General features: G+C 36.5%; 1 protein-coding gene across 1 annotated transcript in view; it reads left to right on the plus strand.

Moving 5' to 3' along the window:
* Positions 1–16,579, plus strand: part of arhgef12.S (Rho guanine nucleotide exchange factor 12 S homeolog) — a gene marked incomplete at its 5' end in the record, with an annotated part of 95,405 nt that overhangs the window by 61,203 nt on the left and 17,623 nt on the right. The window contains 14 exon segments of the mRNA NM_001089294.1: positions 1,329–1,361; positions 2,188–2,302; positions 4,922–5,027; positions 6,761–6,961; positions 7,105–7,237; positions 7,504–7,539; positions 7,833–7,987; positions 8,461–8,607; positions 10,478–10,563; positions 10,741–10,866; positions 12,722–12,836; positions 13,869–13,969; positions 14,638–14,715; positions 15,408–15,483. Coding sequence (NP_001082763.1) covers positions 1,329–1,361; positions 2,188–2,302; positions 4,922–5,027; positions 6,761–6,961; positions 7,105–7,237; positions 7,504–7,539; positions 7,833–7,987; positions 8,461–8,607; positions 10,478–10,563; positions 10,741–10,866; positions 12,722–12,836; positions 13,869–13,969; positions 14,638–14,715; positions 15,408–15,483 — 1,508 coding nt within the window.

Here is a 16,579-nt window from a genome sequence, read left to right on the forward strand (position 1 = left end):
AAAGGGGAAAGGGCTTCTACTCCAATCTTTTCATGCTCCCCAAAAAAGACGGATCATACAGACCGGTTCGGTATCTAAAGACCCTAAATCGATGTGTCAAGAAACAGCACTTCAAGATGTCCATTCAGTCAGTACTGATGTCCATGGAGGACAAGGAACTCATGACTGTGATAGACATAAAGGATGCATAATTACACATACCCATCCATCCTCATCATCACAGATTCTACATGGCTGGACAACATTGGCAGTTCGTGGCACTACCATTCGGGCTCTCTTCAACTCCGCAGATTTTCACAAAGATAATGGCAGCCGCATTATCGAATCTCAGACTATGAGGCATTCGAATCATCCCATATTTGGACGATCTTCTCGTAAAGGCCCCCTCACTGGTGCTCGCCAATAGTCACACCACTCAAGTCTTACAGACCTTGACACAGTTGGGTTGGTTGATCAATCACAGCAAGTCCAAGATAATCCCGTCACAGAGCATCGAGTACTTAGGGTTAATTCTGGACTCCAGGAGGAACAGAGCATCAAAGATCAACACACTAAAAAAGCGGATTGGGTTGATCCAGACAGCATCCACAGTCTCACTCAGGACAGCAATGCAAGTCCTGGGAACGATGGTGGCGACTTTTCCAACGATAAATGTACCAGCAATATCAGTAGTATACATTCCAGGATTAGAAAATTGGAAGGTGGATTATCTAAAATGGGAGTCCTTAGACCAGGGCGAATGGAGCCTTCATCCAGAGGTCTTCCAAATGTTAGTAGCAAGATGGACTCTTCCAGAGGTGGATCTAATGGCGTCACGTTACAACCACAAGGTACCAAAATACGTGGCAAGAAGCAACAACCCACAAGCAATGGCAGTAGACGCACTAGTGCTGCCATGGAATTTCACTCTGGCCTACATCTTTCCTCCACTAGCTCTTCTTCCAAGAGTAATAAAAAAGATAAGGGAATGAATTCCAACCATTGGAGTCGCCCCAAAATTTGTAAGTTGCACATTTTAGTAAGATAGCTGATGTATTTTCAAGTTTTAATTATTATGAATTTTACATCACATTTTATGCAACAGTGTATTTTGTTTTAAATAGATTTTCGGGAATATTATGAAAACTGTAAAATAGTGTGTATAATATGTATTTTTTTTTACACTGAAAAATATAAAAGTTGTTACCAATGAGAAAATTTAGACCTATTTTGAAAGCTGGTGTTAATCTTAAAAATGTTGTTTTCCAACGTAAACTAAAAGTTGGTCCTAGGCAATGGCCTCTTGTTTCAACGTTATAACACACGTTTTCATATTCTATTCCTCTCAGGTTTACATCACAGACTCCTGAAGATGAAAAAAGGTAATGTCCTGTCTATATATACAATGTATACTCTGCATTTTTATTAAATGGGGTCTCTGTTATCAAAATGTGAATACAATTTAACTGGGTGAGTAAACTTTCCATTACTGTGTAACTTGAAGAAATATAGCATGCATATTGCAGCTCTTGCAACCATGTAAGAGAGATTGATTGTTTTTAAAAGATTTCTCTTTTATGGTTGGGTTATTTAAGTAGTCAGAGAGAAACTCCCTACTAAGGTTTACGGGCCTGGCTATTATGTAGCAGAAACAGGGGTGCTTCGCCAATGAGGCGAGTTGAGGCTGTCGCCCCAGGTGGCAGCGCCCCACTAGGTACCAGGGGCAGCAAAAATGCTGCTCCTGGTACTTTAAGAGCAAATTTCTGGGGGAGGGGGGGCAGCAGCAACTGCTGCTGCCTCAGGCAGCAGAGGGGCCAGGATCGCCCCTGAGCAGAAATCAAGCTTTAGGCATAGTTTCTGCTTAACTTCAATGAGAACTGTAACAAGTGGCCTCTGACCTGAGACTTTTAGTTGTTGTGGCATTTACCACTGTAGTCAGTGATGAGTAATCTGCTATAATTACTCCTGTTTTTATTTCTGCTTCTGAATAGTGGTGATGGGGGGGCAGGGAGGGGTTACTATGTAGGGTATTGGATAGGGGTTTTTATTATTGGGGGGTTAGTTCTCCTTTAAACACAGTTGTAAATGCGTTTAGAACTAGAGAGCATAGAAAACGTCTGACAGTATGTTTAAGTACCTAAAGCACCAATGAAATATGTTCCTTCGTTCTGCATTCTTTATATACTGAAACCTGCTGTTTATTCATAGCAATACCATACAGTATGTGATCCTAACCTACATGAAGCATCTTGGTGTCAAAGTTAAAGAGCCACGAAGTCTTGAACAGAAACGTGGTCGAATTGGATTCCTCCCCAAAATTAAGGTACATGCTAGCAGTTTGTTGTCTTGATCTACCAATGTTTTAGATTTTCAGCATACGAGTGTTCTTTCAAAGACCAGTTTATACCACAAAATTCCTCCTGGAGGGAGTAGCTTAAACTGGTGATTTCTGTGTCCCCTATGTAACTAAAGCTATATTTAACGGTAAGTATACAAAATCCTCCTTTCCAAGTAGGGTTCATGTTAGTTTTATTTTGCTTTATATGTTAAGGAAATATATAGACTTTGGTATTTCAAATAGGATATTTGTGTCTATTCCTTTTATTGCGATCAAATTTATTGCCCAAGAGTGAATGCGCAATCTTTAAAACATACTTCTGAAAAAATATTGTACAAATTATATTTAGTTAATTGGTTGGAATGTTATCCATCAAATACTGTCTCTCCAAGTGTATAAAATTAGGGATGAAAAGAATAACATCCGCAAAAAAAATCCAAATACCAACCTGTCCATTGATCTCTGAATTATTTTGGGAGGTATGACAGAGATATACATTTTACTAAAAACAAGAGAAAGCAGTAAAACCCCACACTACCTTACTAAAATTAATTGAGATCTAATTATATAAGTGCTTAGTGCTATTATAAACATATGCTTAGTTCTCAGTCAATTTAGCACCAACATACAATTAATGGTATTTCAATCGATTGTGTTAATACAAATAATTATGATTAAAGTGCTAAGGTGCTATAAATTAGGTGCTGTGACCTTCAACAAAATGTATCTACACACAATTGATGAATAATCTAAAAGTTCATGGTTCTTATATGAATTAAATAAGGTGCTAGTGCTGTAGTTATAATTTTAAAGTGAGTTCATCATGGTATCAAACAATTAAAAATAAAACGTCTGCAATTCATGAATAAAAGTTAGAAAAGAGAAAATAGTATAGAGGTGGAGTTGTCCCGAAGAAACTAGCTGCGTTGTTCTAAGCCCTGGGACACCACACTTGGGAGGAAGGCAGAACACTGAGGACTGTGGTCTCGTTACTACGTTTAACTGTCTGGTAAAGAGAGCTAACTTTGCTATAAAACCAACAAATCCTCAGTGCCTTAGAGATAAAAGAGAATAAAAGGAATGAATGTTGCGCTAATAGCGCTACAATTCCATTAAATTTCTCTGGATCCGAGATTCAATTAAGGTTTAAAAAGGTAAGATTTCAATGATGAGCTTTTTTTTAAAAAAAAAAAAGGGTTTGAAGGCTCGCCGACGTACGTTTCGCTTATGCTTTATCAAGGCAAAAAAATGGAGAGAGATACATTTTATTTATTTTACATCACCAGACATCACTATGTAAAAATGTCATATTTATCATATATTTTGTATTGATTTTCAGTTATTGTATACCTCCGTGTAATAATCGGTTGGAAACAGAAGCAGCCCTTTCAAAATACCATGGGAAAATATGGCATTTGTCCATCCCGAGTTTTGCCATGTTTTTTCCACTGCAACTCACTTGCTGGTTTATTTTTTTTCCATTTACTTTTATGGGTTATGCAAGGTCTGAATTGGTGTAAAATAATGGAGTTCATGCAGAATAAAATAATACAGGGAAAGGGACAGTTTACTGATGGTTTTTCATTTTTGCGATGATAAAAAATCCAAATTTTGCTTCAAACTCTTCTAACTGACATGTTTAACATATTTAAAAACTTAAGTCAACACACAAAATTTTATCTTTGAATAACTATTTAATTACTGCCATAAAACCCTAATTGCAAATATATATACTGTACAGGTAAAAATGAAACTTAAAGTACACTCTAGAATTTGATATTCTTAGCAACATTTCAGTTGCTTTTAATTTTTCTATTACTTTTCTACCTCTCCTCCCTCTTTCCAGCTATTTCCAGCTTTCCAGAGCTATTGTTAGGTGACACTAAGGGGCATATTTATCAAGGGTCGAATTTTGAATTGAAAAAACGTTGAAATTCGAATTAAAAAAGACCAACCGAAATTAAGTTGTTTTTTTTTGGTCGAATAGGTCCGCTTTGATCGAATAGGTCCATATTCGGCCGCATTCGAATCGAAGGAATAACGCATTCAATCGAATTAGATTCAAAGTTTTTCCCCAAAAAAACTTTGAATTTTCAAAGTCCACCAATTGACTCCAAATAGGTTCTAGGAGGTCCCCCATAGGCTAAAACAGCAATTAGGTAGGTTTTAGATGGCGAATGGTCGAAGTCTAATCTAATTTGGACTACGGTATTCCCTAGTCGAAGTACACAAAAAATAGCTTGAAATTAGATTTTTTATTTCCTTCGAAGAATTCACCTTGACCTTTGATAAATCTGCCCCTTATTGTTGTTAATTTTTCTTATCTTTCTGTTCAGTTTCTCTCCAACTCATGTTCCAGTCTCTCATTCCATCCACTTCCTGGTTACTAGTAGCTACTGAACAAAAAGTTATATAATTCAGAAAACATTAAAAAAATTAAGACCAATGTCAAATTGTCTCAGGCTAACTGTGTCTTTGTTATGCTACAAGTTAATTTAAAGGTGAAATTCTCTTTTAATAATCTTTTTCCAGCTATAGATACATTTTTCTCCTTATAGTTTGTCATAAACCTTGGAAAATAAGGGAACCCTTTCTTTGTTTTAGCAAAGCATGAAGAAGGATCGGGAGGGGGAGGAAAAGGTAAAGCGGAGAGGATTTCCCAGCATCCTTGCACCTCAGCGGAAACCTAGCCGGCAAGATAGCAATGCAAGTATGTATCAATCCAACCAGTCATATTGCTGAATTAATGATTACTTAAATATTCCCACCCAATATCTCAAACTTTAAGGCCGATTTGGTATTCTGGATAAGTGTATGCATGCTAATGTGAATGTATTTAAGAGAATGAGCATTTCAAAAATCTGCTAAGGGAACGGTCGTTATATGAAACAGCAGACAATACATAACTGGAAATCAGGGCAGAGAGGTAAATAATGATGGCTATCTCTAAAATTTAGTTGAGAAACATATAATATCTCAGCCCAAATGTATCCTTGCCATTTCTCTTTGACGTTTCACAGCACAGAAAGAGTCTGAAGTTTGCCAAACTCAAAGCAAGGTGATTTGTCTTTTGCACAGTTTCCATCAAACTGCCATGAAAACTCCCTTTGTGGGGCACTTAGACATTCTATCATATTATCAGTTAAACACTGCACACAGATGGTTGCTTGTTCTGAAAATCCAGTCCTGCACCCTTTTATGTGGACATGTGCTGGTCATAGTGACTTGAAAACATTAGAGGCCAGTCGCCCATTTTACTATTGCAGTTGCTGCCTAATAAGTGCATATTCAAACTCCACACACTAAGGGGCAGTTTTATTAAGTGTCGAATAGTAAATTCCAGTTAGAATTTTCAGAAAAAAAAGGCAAAATTCACACACAAAATTCAAATTTAAATCCCCCTATTCGAATGTGAGATTTATCACCATGGAAACGGTCCTAATTTGAATATTTGTCATCTAAAACCTGCCGAGTTCATGTACAAGTCAATGGCAGAAGTCCATTTGAAGATGTTAATCACCTTCCTGACATTCGAGTTTTTTTTTTTTTTTTTTGGAGAAGAACTTGATTCATACAAATCGAATACGATTCGAAATGTTGGATCGGAATAACCTCCCAGTCGAATTGTGAGTATGTTCGAGTTAAAAAAAATTCACATGAACTCGAAATTCGAACTTTGATAAATGATCCTATAAGGGCAGCATTTGTGCCCAGAATACCTATAGCGTTTCATACCAGGATAGCCTTGTCGTTTACACTTGCACTTGTGGCCTCTAGGCCAGAATGCCAGAATGTTCCAGTGCAACTGAGCTGTTAAGAAGGGAAAGTTTTGCAGTGTTGGAAACCTATATTCGATTTCCGCTTTGCCTGTATCTGCAAAGATTTTTTTTATTTTATACCCATGCTTATGTGTGTTGGGTTTCTTCCTACACTTGGTTCCAAATATGAAAGTCCATACTGTGTTTGTGTGAATGCAAAAGGGACCTTCGATTGTATGCTGCACTTGGACATGGGCTGCTGTGAAAGATGTATAATCTCTTTAAACCCCTACAGAGTATGTTGGGGTTATATAACTAATAATTAATTTTACCATATAGCTTTCACCTTGTGGCATGATTGAGTCTGTTTGCAGTTGTTGTGCTGTAGGGCATATTATCAGTTGTTTGCACTTTGCAAAAACAATTCTTACCTTCTTTAAAGAGCCATAATGCTTTATTCATAAAATAGCATAATATTTTAAGTTCCACATATAGAAATGGAAGCTATACTTCCCTTGCTTCTTTTGGTCAGAAATACAACAATCCACCCCCAAAAGAAAATGAAAACTAATTTTATTGGGATGTGATTTATTGGGAAATTGCAATCCCCTTTATCCCACTCTCTTCCTGTAATAGAAATTGGTCACTTGTTTATTAAAACTTTAATGATGGTTTTTTTGTACAGTTGGCAAGGCTATGGAACTTCAGCGGCAACGCCACCCCAAGCACTTATCCACATCTTCATCCAGTAGCCCTGAACCAGCAGATGGAAGTAGATTGCGAACCAGCGGTGGCTCCATTGAGGGTTCTGACACACCCTTCTCGCCATCATCTAATTTGGGTGCGGCCTACACCTTTCAGGAAGTTGGAAGAGAAGTGGAGGGAGGTTAGTGCCTCACATACAAGATGAACCTAAGTTATTTATTTACTATGGAGTGTGCTGCCTTGGAAATCTTTAAATACGTAAAGTGCTGTAAAGACTTTCATGTCACACATTGCTACCTGCTCTTACGCTTCTCTTTTCCATAGTTTCTAGATGTGGTGGTGAGAATATGTCATCTGTAGATACCCTTGATGGGGGCACTCGCACATCTGGCCCAATATTTGACTTTCCATCACCATCACTTGACCACTTACATGAAGAGATTGGTGAAGCAGACCGGTATGTGTACAGTATAGCAAGTGCCTGAAAGGGCAATATTTCATTTATTCTGTGTATATTTTGGCTTCCATACACACATAATATTACTTGGTGTTCTATTTTGTAGCTCTCAATTTTTGTGACTTATGCAATTATTTGGAACAAACTATTTGCTTCTTTGTTAGTTTGTGATTTACTATAATAAAAATTATTAATTTTGAATGTCACTTTCATTACTGAACACCACCATTTATTCTCATTACTAATTATTTACTTTTTATTATCAGGTTAACTGACCTAGGAACACCAAAACTCCTCAGAAAGTAAGTTTGTTTGTTTTTTTATTTTTTTATTCTACACACCACCCAGCCCAGTGCAGGACAATTGGGGAGTTAAGTCTTGGGGGGGTAGGAGAAACTAAATGAATCCTTGAGTTTCCTCCTTGCTGGTATGTCCATCTCTTCCTCCAGTTATTTAGTTCATCTTGTCTTTGAGACCGCATTATCTTCTTTTTTTAGCATATTTGCAATAAATACTGCATATCTCCTTCTAGGGTTTGGCATTTGTTAATCTTATTGCTCAATTTCTGAGACTCTTTTTTTTCTCCACCACATAGGTTGGACAGCGTTGCTCTAAGTGACATTCAGAGTGAGGATGAGCACCATGAGATAGACCAGGAACAAGATCCACCCAACTGGCAGCAGCTTGTTAGTAAGGACACCCTGCAGAAACTGAAACCGCACGAGATCAAGCAACAGGAAGTCATAAACGGTGAGGATATTGCCAATGTGGAATATATGACCACATTTAAAAAAATATGAGGAAGTCTGGAATGTATGCATGTGGATTCAATACGAAATGGCTTTATTTTTGCTAATTTTGGCTTTAGACTCTAGGCTCTGTGTTATTGACCACTTGAAAAAAAGGCAGATTAATTCTAATTTTAATTACAAAAGTGAGCCCTTTTCGCTAGGAGGACCTATTGTTATAGACCACTTCCTACACATTTAATGCAAAGTCTAGGCCTTCTTCAGTGGTGTCAAATAACATTCATATTCACAACCTGCTAAGCCCTAGTTCATAGCAAATAAACAAAAAAAGGGAAATGCACTTTTTCTGACCTTATGATCTGTTAAGTATATATTTTAGAAAAACAGTTATCACCATAATGGGGGGAGGAAGCCAAAAAAGTACATGTGGATTGAAGAGATAAATTACTAACTTTTTTATTGATGTCTCTTTAGAGCTGTTTTGCACTGAAAGGGCACATGTGCAGAAACTCAGTGTTTTGGACCAAGTGTTTCATCAACGCGTGATTCGTGAAAATCTCTTAACTCCTGCAGAAACCCGAAATATTTTCTCCAACTTAGAAGAAATCTTACAACTTCATGGTTAGTATAAACAGGGTCTATTACAGTTAAATTAATTTTTTTTTACATTTAAGTATTTCAAATATTCAATTTTATATTTTGAATAAAGAAATATCGAGAAAGCTGGCTCTGTGTCCTAAACATCAAAGAAAACACTTAACTCTACCTTTTATTTGAGGAGGTCTGTAAAGGAAATATTGGTAGCAGCAGAGTACTAAGCCAGACTTTGAGTTTATCTTATATGTTAATATAAGACTTGCCCATCTCAAGCATTTGTACAGGGTGAAAAGTAAATTAAGTATATGGAATTACACAAGATTTAAAGACGCTTGTTTATCAAATTCCTATCCTCCTTGGATGAATTAATGAAATGTTATTTTGTACTTTCTCATTATCATTTATATAGTGCCAACAGTGTACAAGGTGCTTTTAAAATTTTGTTACAAATAATTTAACAAAACAAGGTTAAAAAAATAATAGGATAGCTTATTTTCTATATATGTTTTTCTAATTGTATTCACTGGAGAAAAGGAGAGCTGAACTAAGCACCAAATGGTGTACATTGAAAGTCATTGCGGTCGCAAAATGTTATATTAATAATTTTTAATAATGTACAGGTTACGTCTGCCCTATATAACTTTTCTGAAACAAGGCCCACCAAGACTTTTATTAGATGCATATTAATGATATTCTCCCCAATGCCCTGTGTAAATATGGAAAGTATTCATATAAAACTTTTCACACTCCTTCAGAAGCATCATTTCTACATTGTTTTCCTCTGCAAGCCTTTTTTTAAGATGTGGATGCATATTGTCTCTTTAATTAAAAAAAAAACAAAAAGCTTTACATTGAATTTACAGGATAATAAAAAAATCAGATGTCCAATAGGCAAAATCATCTGCAATTCTTAAAGGAGAATAAAAACCTTTTATGTACAGTAGAACCCAGGTTTTAGGTTTTCCCCTAATTTACGCTGTTTTTGTGCAGTCCTATGTAGGCAAACAGCGTCTTTTTTTTAATTTTTTTTCCCCCACCCACCAAATTTTGATGTCGTCCTCTGGCAGTGTCCCACTTAACCAAGAAGACTACCATTTGAAGGTCTTCTGATTAATTCAGCGTAGTTGAAGAACACAATAGACTGGTTTGAATTAAAACTGAAAAATGTGAATAGGATTGTAAGACAGTCCATGGTTAGTATTTTCTACCCAATACAGGGGGTTAGTTATTCTGCAGCCAGAACGAAGTATTTGGATGTTATTGATAATCTTTGAAGCTAGGAGCATTATAATACCCTTGCCAGCTATAAGTGAGTTTAGAGGGATTGTGTAACGTGTATGGGATCCATTATCCTGAAACACATTATTCAGAAGGCTACAAATTACATATAGTCCGTCTCCTATAGACTTAATTTTATCAAAATAATCCAAATTTTTAAGAATTATTTTGTTTTTCTCTGTAATAATAAAACAGTACCTTATACTTGATTCAGATCTAAGATAATTAATACGTTTTGCAAGCAAACCCAGCCTATTGGGTTTATTTAATGTTTACGTGATTTTCTAGTAGACTTAAGGTATGAAGATCCAAATTACGGGAAGATCCTTTATCTAGGTCCCAAACATTCTGGATAACAGGTCCTATATCTGTATTTGTATTTTATATATATTTAAGACTCTTTATTGTTTTTCCTTTCCTTTTGCAGACCTGCTCCCCACAACTGTTAATTTGAGAAAATATTGTGGTTACTGGATACTGTTCTTTTTATGTTCATGAATACCAATGATTCCTATTCAGACTTATCCTATGCAGAATTGTTTTCATTTATTCATGGGTAATTGTTATAATGCTATAACATTAAGACAGGTTTAATATATTTCACTTTTTCTTTTAGGTGCACTTAATGAGCAAATGAAAGCAGTAAAGAAACGTTATGAAACATCTGTGGTTGAAGAAATTGGAGACTATGTTCTGAACTGGGTAAGAGTGCCAGGTCTTTCTTAAATACAGCATTGCTTTCATAAGTCTTCATTTTTATATCAGCTATCCTGTTTGAACATTATATCTACTCCCCACTAATTTTCTAGATTATCTCTGGATACTTTATTCAGTCAAGCATCTTTTTATGCAGCTCATCAATATTTCTTTTTCCTGTAGTTCAGTGGAGCAGAAGAGGAGAAACTGAAGCAGGCAGTGGCCACCTTTTGCAGTAACCAGCCTTTTGCTTTAGAGATGATAAAATCTCGCCAAAAGAAGGATCTGAAATTCCTTGCCTTCGTACAGGTGAGTGGAACCTTCTGGGCAGTACCAATAAAGATGGCACTGGTCTGAGACACTGTCTTAACAGTAGAAAATATTCACTCTGAAATCACACTAATGTATGCGGACCCACCTCTAGTTACACCTGAAACCCTCTCTGTTTTTTATAGTCTGATATACTCCGATAATCAGACATTGGCACTAAAGGGAATTTAACATTCAAACTCTTACAGTGACTATATGCTATGGATACCTCTTTATTTAGATTTTTTTATCAGTTTTTTATTTCCACCATATGCACCAATATTGGTCCTTGTATCACCCCCTCAATACAGCCGCAACTTAGAATTGCATCATGTGGAATATACTGATGATATTTTATTGTTTTTATATTATTAGTTTATATAGATAGATATATATATATATATATATATATATATATATATATCAACAAATCCGCAGAACTCAGGGCTTATAAAAAATGTACGTATACTTTATTGGACACTGACTGCTGCTTCCAATAAAGTATACGTTGTGAGTTGTGCAGATTCGTTGAGTTATATATTTGATGTTTGAAGACTGCACCCAAGCATCTGTATTACTAGACTTTTGTGAGTGCCGATATCCCAACTTCTGTCCTATATTTATGTATATGTGTATGTGTATATATATATATATATATATATATATATATATCATACACAAAAGCCATGCAAATTAGGGGCGGGGAGGGAAATCATCTGACTTTTTGTCACAAAACAAGGAAGTAAGAAAGGTTTCCCCTTCCAACCCCTAATTTGCATATGCAAGAAGATTCGGGGGTTCGGCCGAATCCAAAATAGTGCATCCTTATTATAAACGGTGAGTTCTGATGTCATCAGTTATAAACTGAGTTCCATGAGCTCCTTCACTAGTTCAAACTCCCTTTATGCACATGTACAAATGCCATGTAGAACCAGCATGATGGAATAAAATACAACACTAGGAAGAATTCATAGCTGCTGCTTATAAAAAAAAAACATAAACTGGATCTATTATTTCCTCAAATATTCCTCCTAAATTATTCACATACATTGGTTTCATCAGACAGTCATTTCCTGTGTGGCTATTATCCACCCTTTTCACTATAGCTCAACTAACTAGTTGTATACCAACTTACATCCTTTTAAAGGGATGCTATCTATTGACTTGCCCAGCTCTATACATGAATTCAAACCATAAATATATATTGCATAAAACCAGTTGAACCAGTTAAAAGGGTCAGACAAATGTAAATAAAGATACAGTTGCTATTAGTATTAGTATGAACGGTATGTGAGAACTTTGTTCAGAGGCATGTGAAAGACCATTTATAATTTGAAATCCTTCTCAGTAACCATCTGTTAACAGGCCCAGATTTGTGGAAAGGCCACAAAGGCCCGGGCCTAGGGCGGCAGCATTTTAGGGGGGCAGCATGCTGCCCAATGACACCCGCATTGGTTCTGGCTCTGGAGATTCGCAGTAGATACAATAGTTTTTAACATTTCCTGTGCACCAATCCCCTGCACTCTGGACCTTTATGCTGAAAATTTGCTTATGTGCACAAAGGAAGGGGAGGGGACAGGGACGATGAACGTCAGCAGGCCTACTATGTAAATCCGGCCCTGTCTGTTAAAGTATTCTTGTTTGATAATAGGAATTACTTTGGATGACCCAACTAATGCTAGTGACATGCTGGGTGGTCCAGAAGCTGCTGAATCACAGGTTGTCCTTCTGACAGATTGTGGAGTAACTTGTCTGAGATTTAATTAGTGAAGAAGTGAAATAAAGATGTTTCTAAGAGATGGTGCATGTGCATGTGATCACAGGCTTAATAATGATGATAAATGTGTCCTTGTAGGATGCCGAGAGTAATCCTCTATGTAAGCGCCTGCAGTTGAAGGATATTATTCCCACTGAGATGCAGAGACTAACCAAGTATCCACTTCTGCTGGATAACATTGCCCGATATTCAGGTACTGAATAGCACCAATTCTTCATCCTTTATAATACAGGTACCTTCAAATTCTGAACATCTATTTAACTAAACCAGACTCTGTAGAAATTTATTGATAATTTGGGAAATTGGGTTGCCTTTTTGCCTCCATTTAATCTCTTAAAGGAACAGTTCAGTGTAAAATATAAGCATGGAGTGACTGGATCTAACATAACAGCCAGAGCACTACTTCCTGCTATTCAGCTCTCTAACTCTTCGTTAGTCAGTAACTTTAAAGGAGATTTCAACCCTTTAATATAAAAACCCGTACCCCCCACCCCACGTAGACCCACCTCCCCCCACCTAACTGCCCCCCCCCCCCCGGGAAAATGCCCCATACTTTATACTTACCCCTCGGCGCAGATTCAGGCAGCAGAGTTCCAAGCAGCCACCTTTCGGGTCTTTGGTAAGCTGACTGGGAGATTTGCAATTTCCGTCCATTTCGGCGCATGCACAGTTGTCTCAAACCGGCAAATTGCCCCAACTGCACATGTGCCGACAGGCCGATCTCCCAGTCAGCTTACCGAAGAAGATGGTAAGTATAAAGTATGTGGCATTTCCCTGTGGGGGGCAGTTAGGCTGGGGGAGGAGGGAGCAGGGTCTACGTATGGTGGGGGGTACAGGGTTGAATTCTCCTTTAAGGGAGGCCACATGGGACATAATTGTTCTGTGAGTTTGCTTTTGATCCTTTAGTTCCTTAGCAAGCAGGTCATATTCAAAAGCGAACAGTTATGACCCATATGGCCCCCCTAAAGTCATTGATTGGTAACCAATAAGAGCTGCAAAGTAGGAAGTAGTGTTCTGGCTATTGTGTTAGACATCCAGTCACTCCATTATACATTACATTTATGGCTAACTAATTATATTGAATTTTTTTTTTTGCACAGCCTATATATTTACCCAGTTTTTATTTTTATGCTGAACAATTCCTTTAAAAACAAGTATGTCTGAAAATATAAGTAAAGAATTTAAACAATGTATCAACACATTACAAGTGTTCTTTTTTTATTAGATCAAGAGAATGAAAAAGAAAAGGTGAATAAAGCAGCAAACCACTGCCGCAACATCTTGGACTACGTAAATCAGGCGGTTAAAGAGGCAGAAAACAAGCAGGTGAGACAGACGATAACATTCTGGTCTGGATATAAAAGTGATTTAGCTTTCATACACTAGTGCTAGTGTCTATTTAAAGATTCTAAAAAGGCTGATATATCTCCTTCTTCCAACTTTCTAGGTGTGGGTAGTGGACATGCAACCCAACTGCTATATCTTTTAATGCTTTTAATCTTTTAAATCATATTGGCACATTTTTTATTAATATAATCTTGACATTAACCCCCCCCTAATTTTTCTTGGAGTGCTGTTTAAATCTGCATGACTTTTTACTGAGGTAATAATATTGTCTCAGAGAGGCTGTTACATAATTCTGAAATTGTCACAAATATAGGATAAAGAGTGTTGATTCAAATTCTTACTTACCTAGTCTAGTAAACAGACTGAGCTTATTTCACTGAATGAATGGCAGTTAATGTAAGTTTGTATTGCTGCTTTCCTGCATATCTAACTTGTCTAGCAGCTATTTACAGGGGTCTTGTAGAACTTTTGTGCCATTCTCCTATATGCACAGACTTTACTACTTTCTATAAGAATGTGCATGATCCCATGGCAATTTTATATACAATAAATTGAAAGGGAAATAAATCGAACAACCAAACGATCATTGTTTGTTTTTGAGCCTCTGAATCTGTATAAGCATTCTTGTTCCTTTGGTGCATTTGCAGAGACTAGAAGATTATCAACGCAGGCTGGACCTGTCCTGTTTGAAGCCAGGAGAGTATCCAATGATAGATGAACTGAGGGTAGGTGTCTCTTTTGGCTATTTATAGCACTGGCACCCATGTAACTTATTTTAATTGTTTTTACTCAAATTTGATTTTGAGCAGGCTAGTGGGTCCAGGCATTTAATATATTTTAATATTATGTATTGTCACCATTCATAGGAAAAAATGATTGTTTAGCCATACATTAGCATCTACTTGGTAGTCATGAGGATGATGCCATTAAAGTTGTAATGGCTGCAAGACCCATATTTATATATATATATATATCTATATATATATATATATATATATCTATATATATCTATATATATATATATATATATATATATATATATATCTATATATATATATATATATATATATATATATATATATATCTATATATATATATATATATATATATATATATATATATATATATATATATATATATATATATATATATAGATATAATATATATATAATAGTTTTTTGGGTGAGCTTGTTGAGTGAATTAAGAGCATTGTATACCAAGCTGTAGTTGACATGGCATCTACTTGGCATTCTTGTAGCATATTACCTATTAGCTACCTTTCCATTCTGAAGTAGAAATTATGAGATGACCAAAATTCTTTGCCTCAAACTTTCATGCACTTGTTCTCTTGCCAAATCTCCCAATATATCACACTTAAGCAAATGAAACAATGTTGATGTTATGTCCATTCCAACAGAACCTAGATTTGACCAAGAGGAAGTTGATACACGAGGGGCCTCTGACATGGAAGGTGAATAAAGACAAATCAATTGGTAAGGCTGCTGTGCATGTAAATAATATATATGTTAATACATATGTCAGCAGAGAAATGCTGAAATAGGTGCATTTTGGGACCAAGGTTTGCCATGTTTGGGCAGTGATGGGGATGCCTCTTTGCTTTTTGTATAAGGTATTGATTGTTTTGTTTGTAATCTGTTTGTTCAATCTACACATCCAATTATTGTACAGCATTGTGAAATATGTTTGCACTTCATTAATGTGTTCATAATAATAATACATAATGGGTGATATCTGCTGTTTTTGAGTTGTTCCCGCTGGGTGGAGTAAATGCATTGTGTCCCATACACATTCACCTAAAAATAGCTGAAACTGCAGAGCAGTTAATAAATGCTGCAAATAAACCCAGAACTTTCTATAGAATTTAATAGAAAGTGCGGTCATTTTAATGATTTAGATGTTTTTGATGCTCATCACACTAAAAAATGTAAGAAAACTATTGCTAATGGGGTTTGGACCAGTTCAATCAATATCAAGTGGCAAATCTTGTACAAATAGAGGTAATTGAACACGTGTTACCCTAACACAGGGTGTATGAACTAACAAAGATTGAAACAAGTACAAGGAATGCAATACTCTGGAAAATGTAAAAAAAAAAAAAAAAAACAGACATGTCTAAGCAACTGAAAGGCCCCCCTGCATATGTTACAGGCCCACGTTGTGGCCATGGCTACAGTGATTCTGTAAAAGAAAATGAGTGGAGACACAAAGCCAATATTACTGGTGTGCTGCTTCTTCCCAACTGACAAAACAGCAGCTATCTGTATCTAAACTCTCTCACAGCGTGGGCTTATGAGTGACCCCTATTGGTGAGAGTAGGCTGATGCACACAGACATATATTCATGTAAATGTGACCTCATATTAACTGGGGTCACACATAGATGAATGCCATTGTTCATGCATCAACCATGCCTGTTTTTTTGCTAAAGACCATGTGTATAAAGCTGGCCATAGACGCAAAGATCCGATAGTACGAATCATCCTACTCTCTGACTTGCCACTAACCATTCCGATCAAATAATGTACAAAAGAACAGATCAGCCAATGTTCTGCCCCTGACAGCAATCGTA

Source organism: Xenopus laevis, chromosome 7S (genome assembly GCF_017654675.1).
Source record: "Xenopus laevis strain J_2021 chromosome 7S, Xenopus_laevis_v10.1, whole genome shotgun sequence".
NCBI lineage: Eukaryota > Metazoa > Chordata > Amphibia > Anura > Pipidae > Xenopus > Xenopus laevis.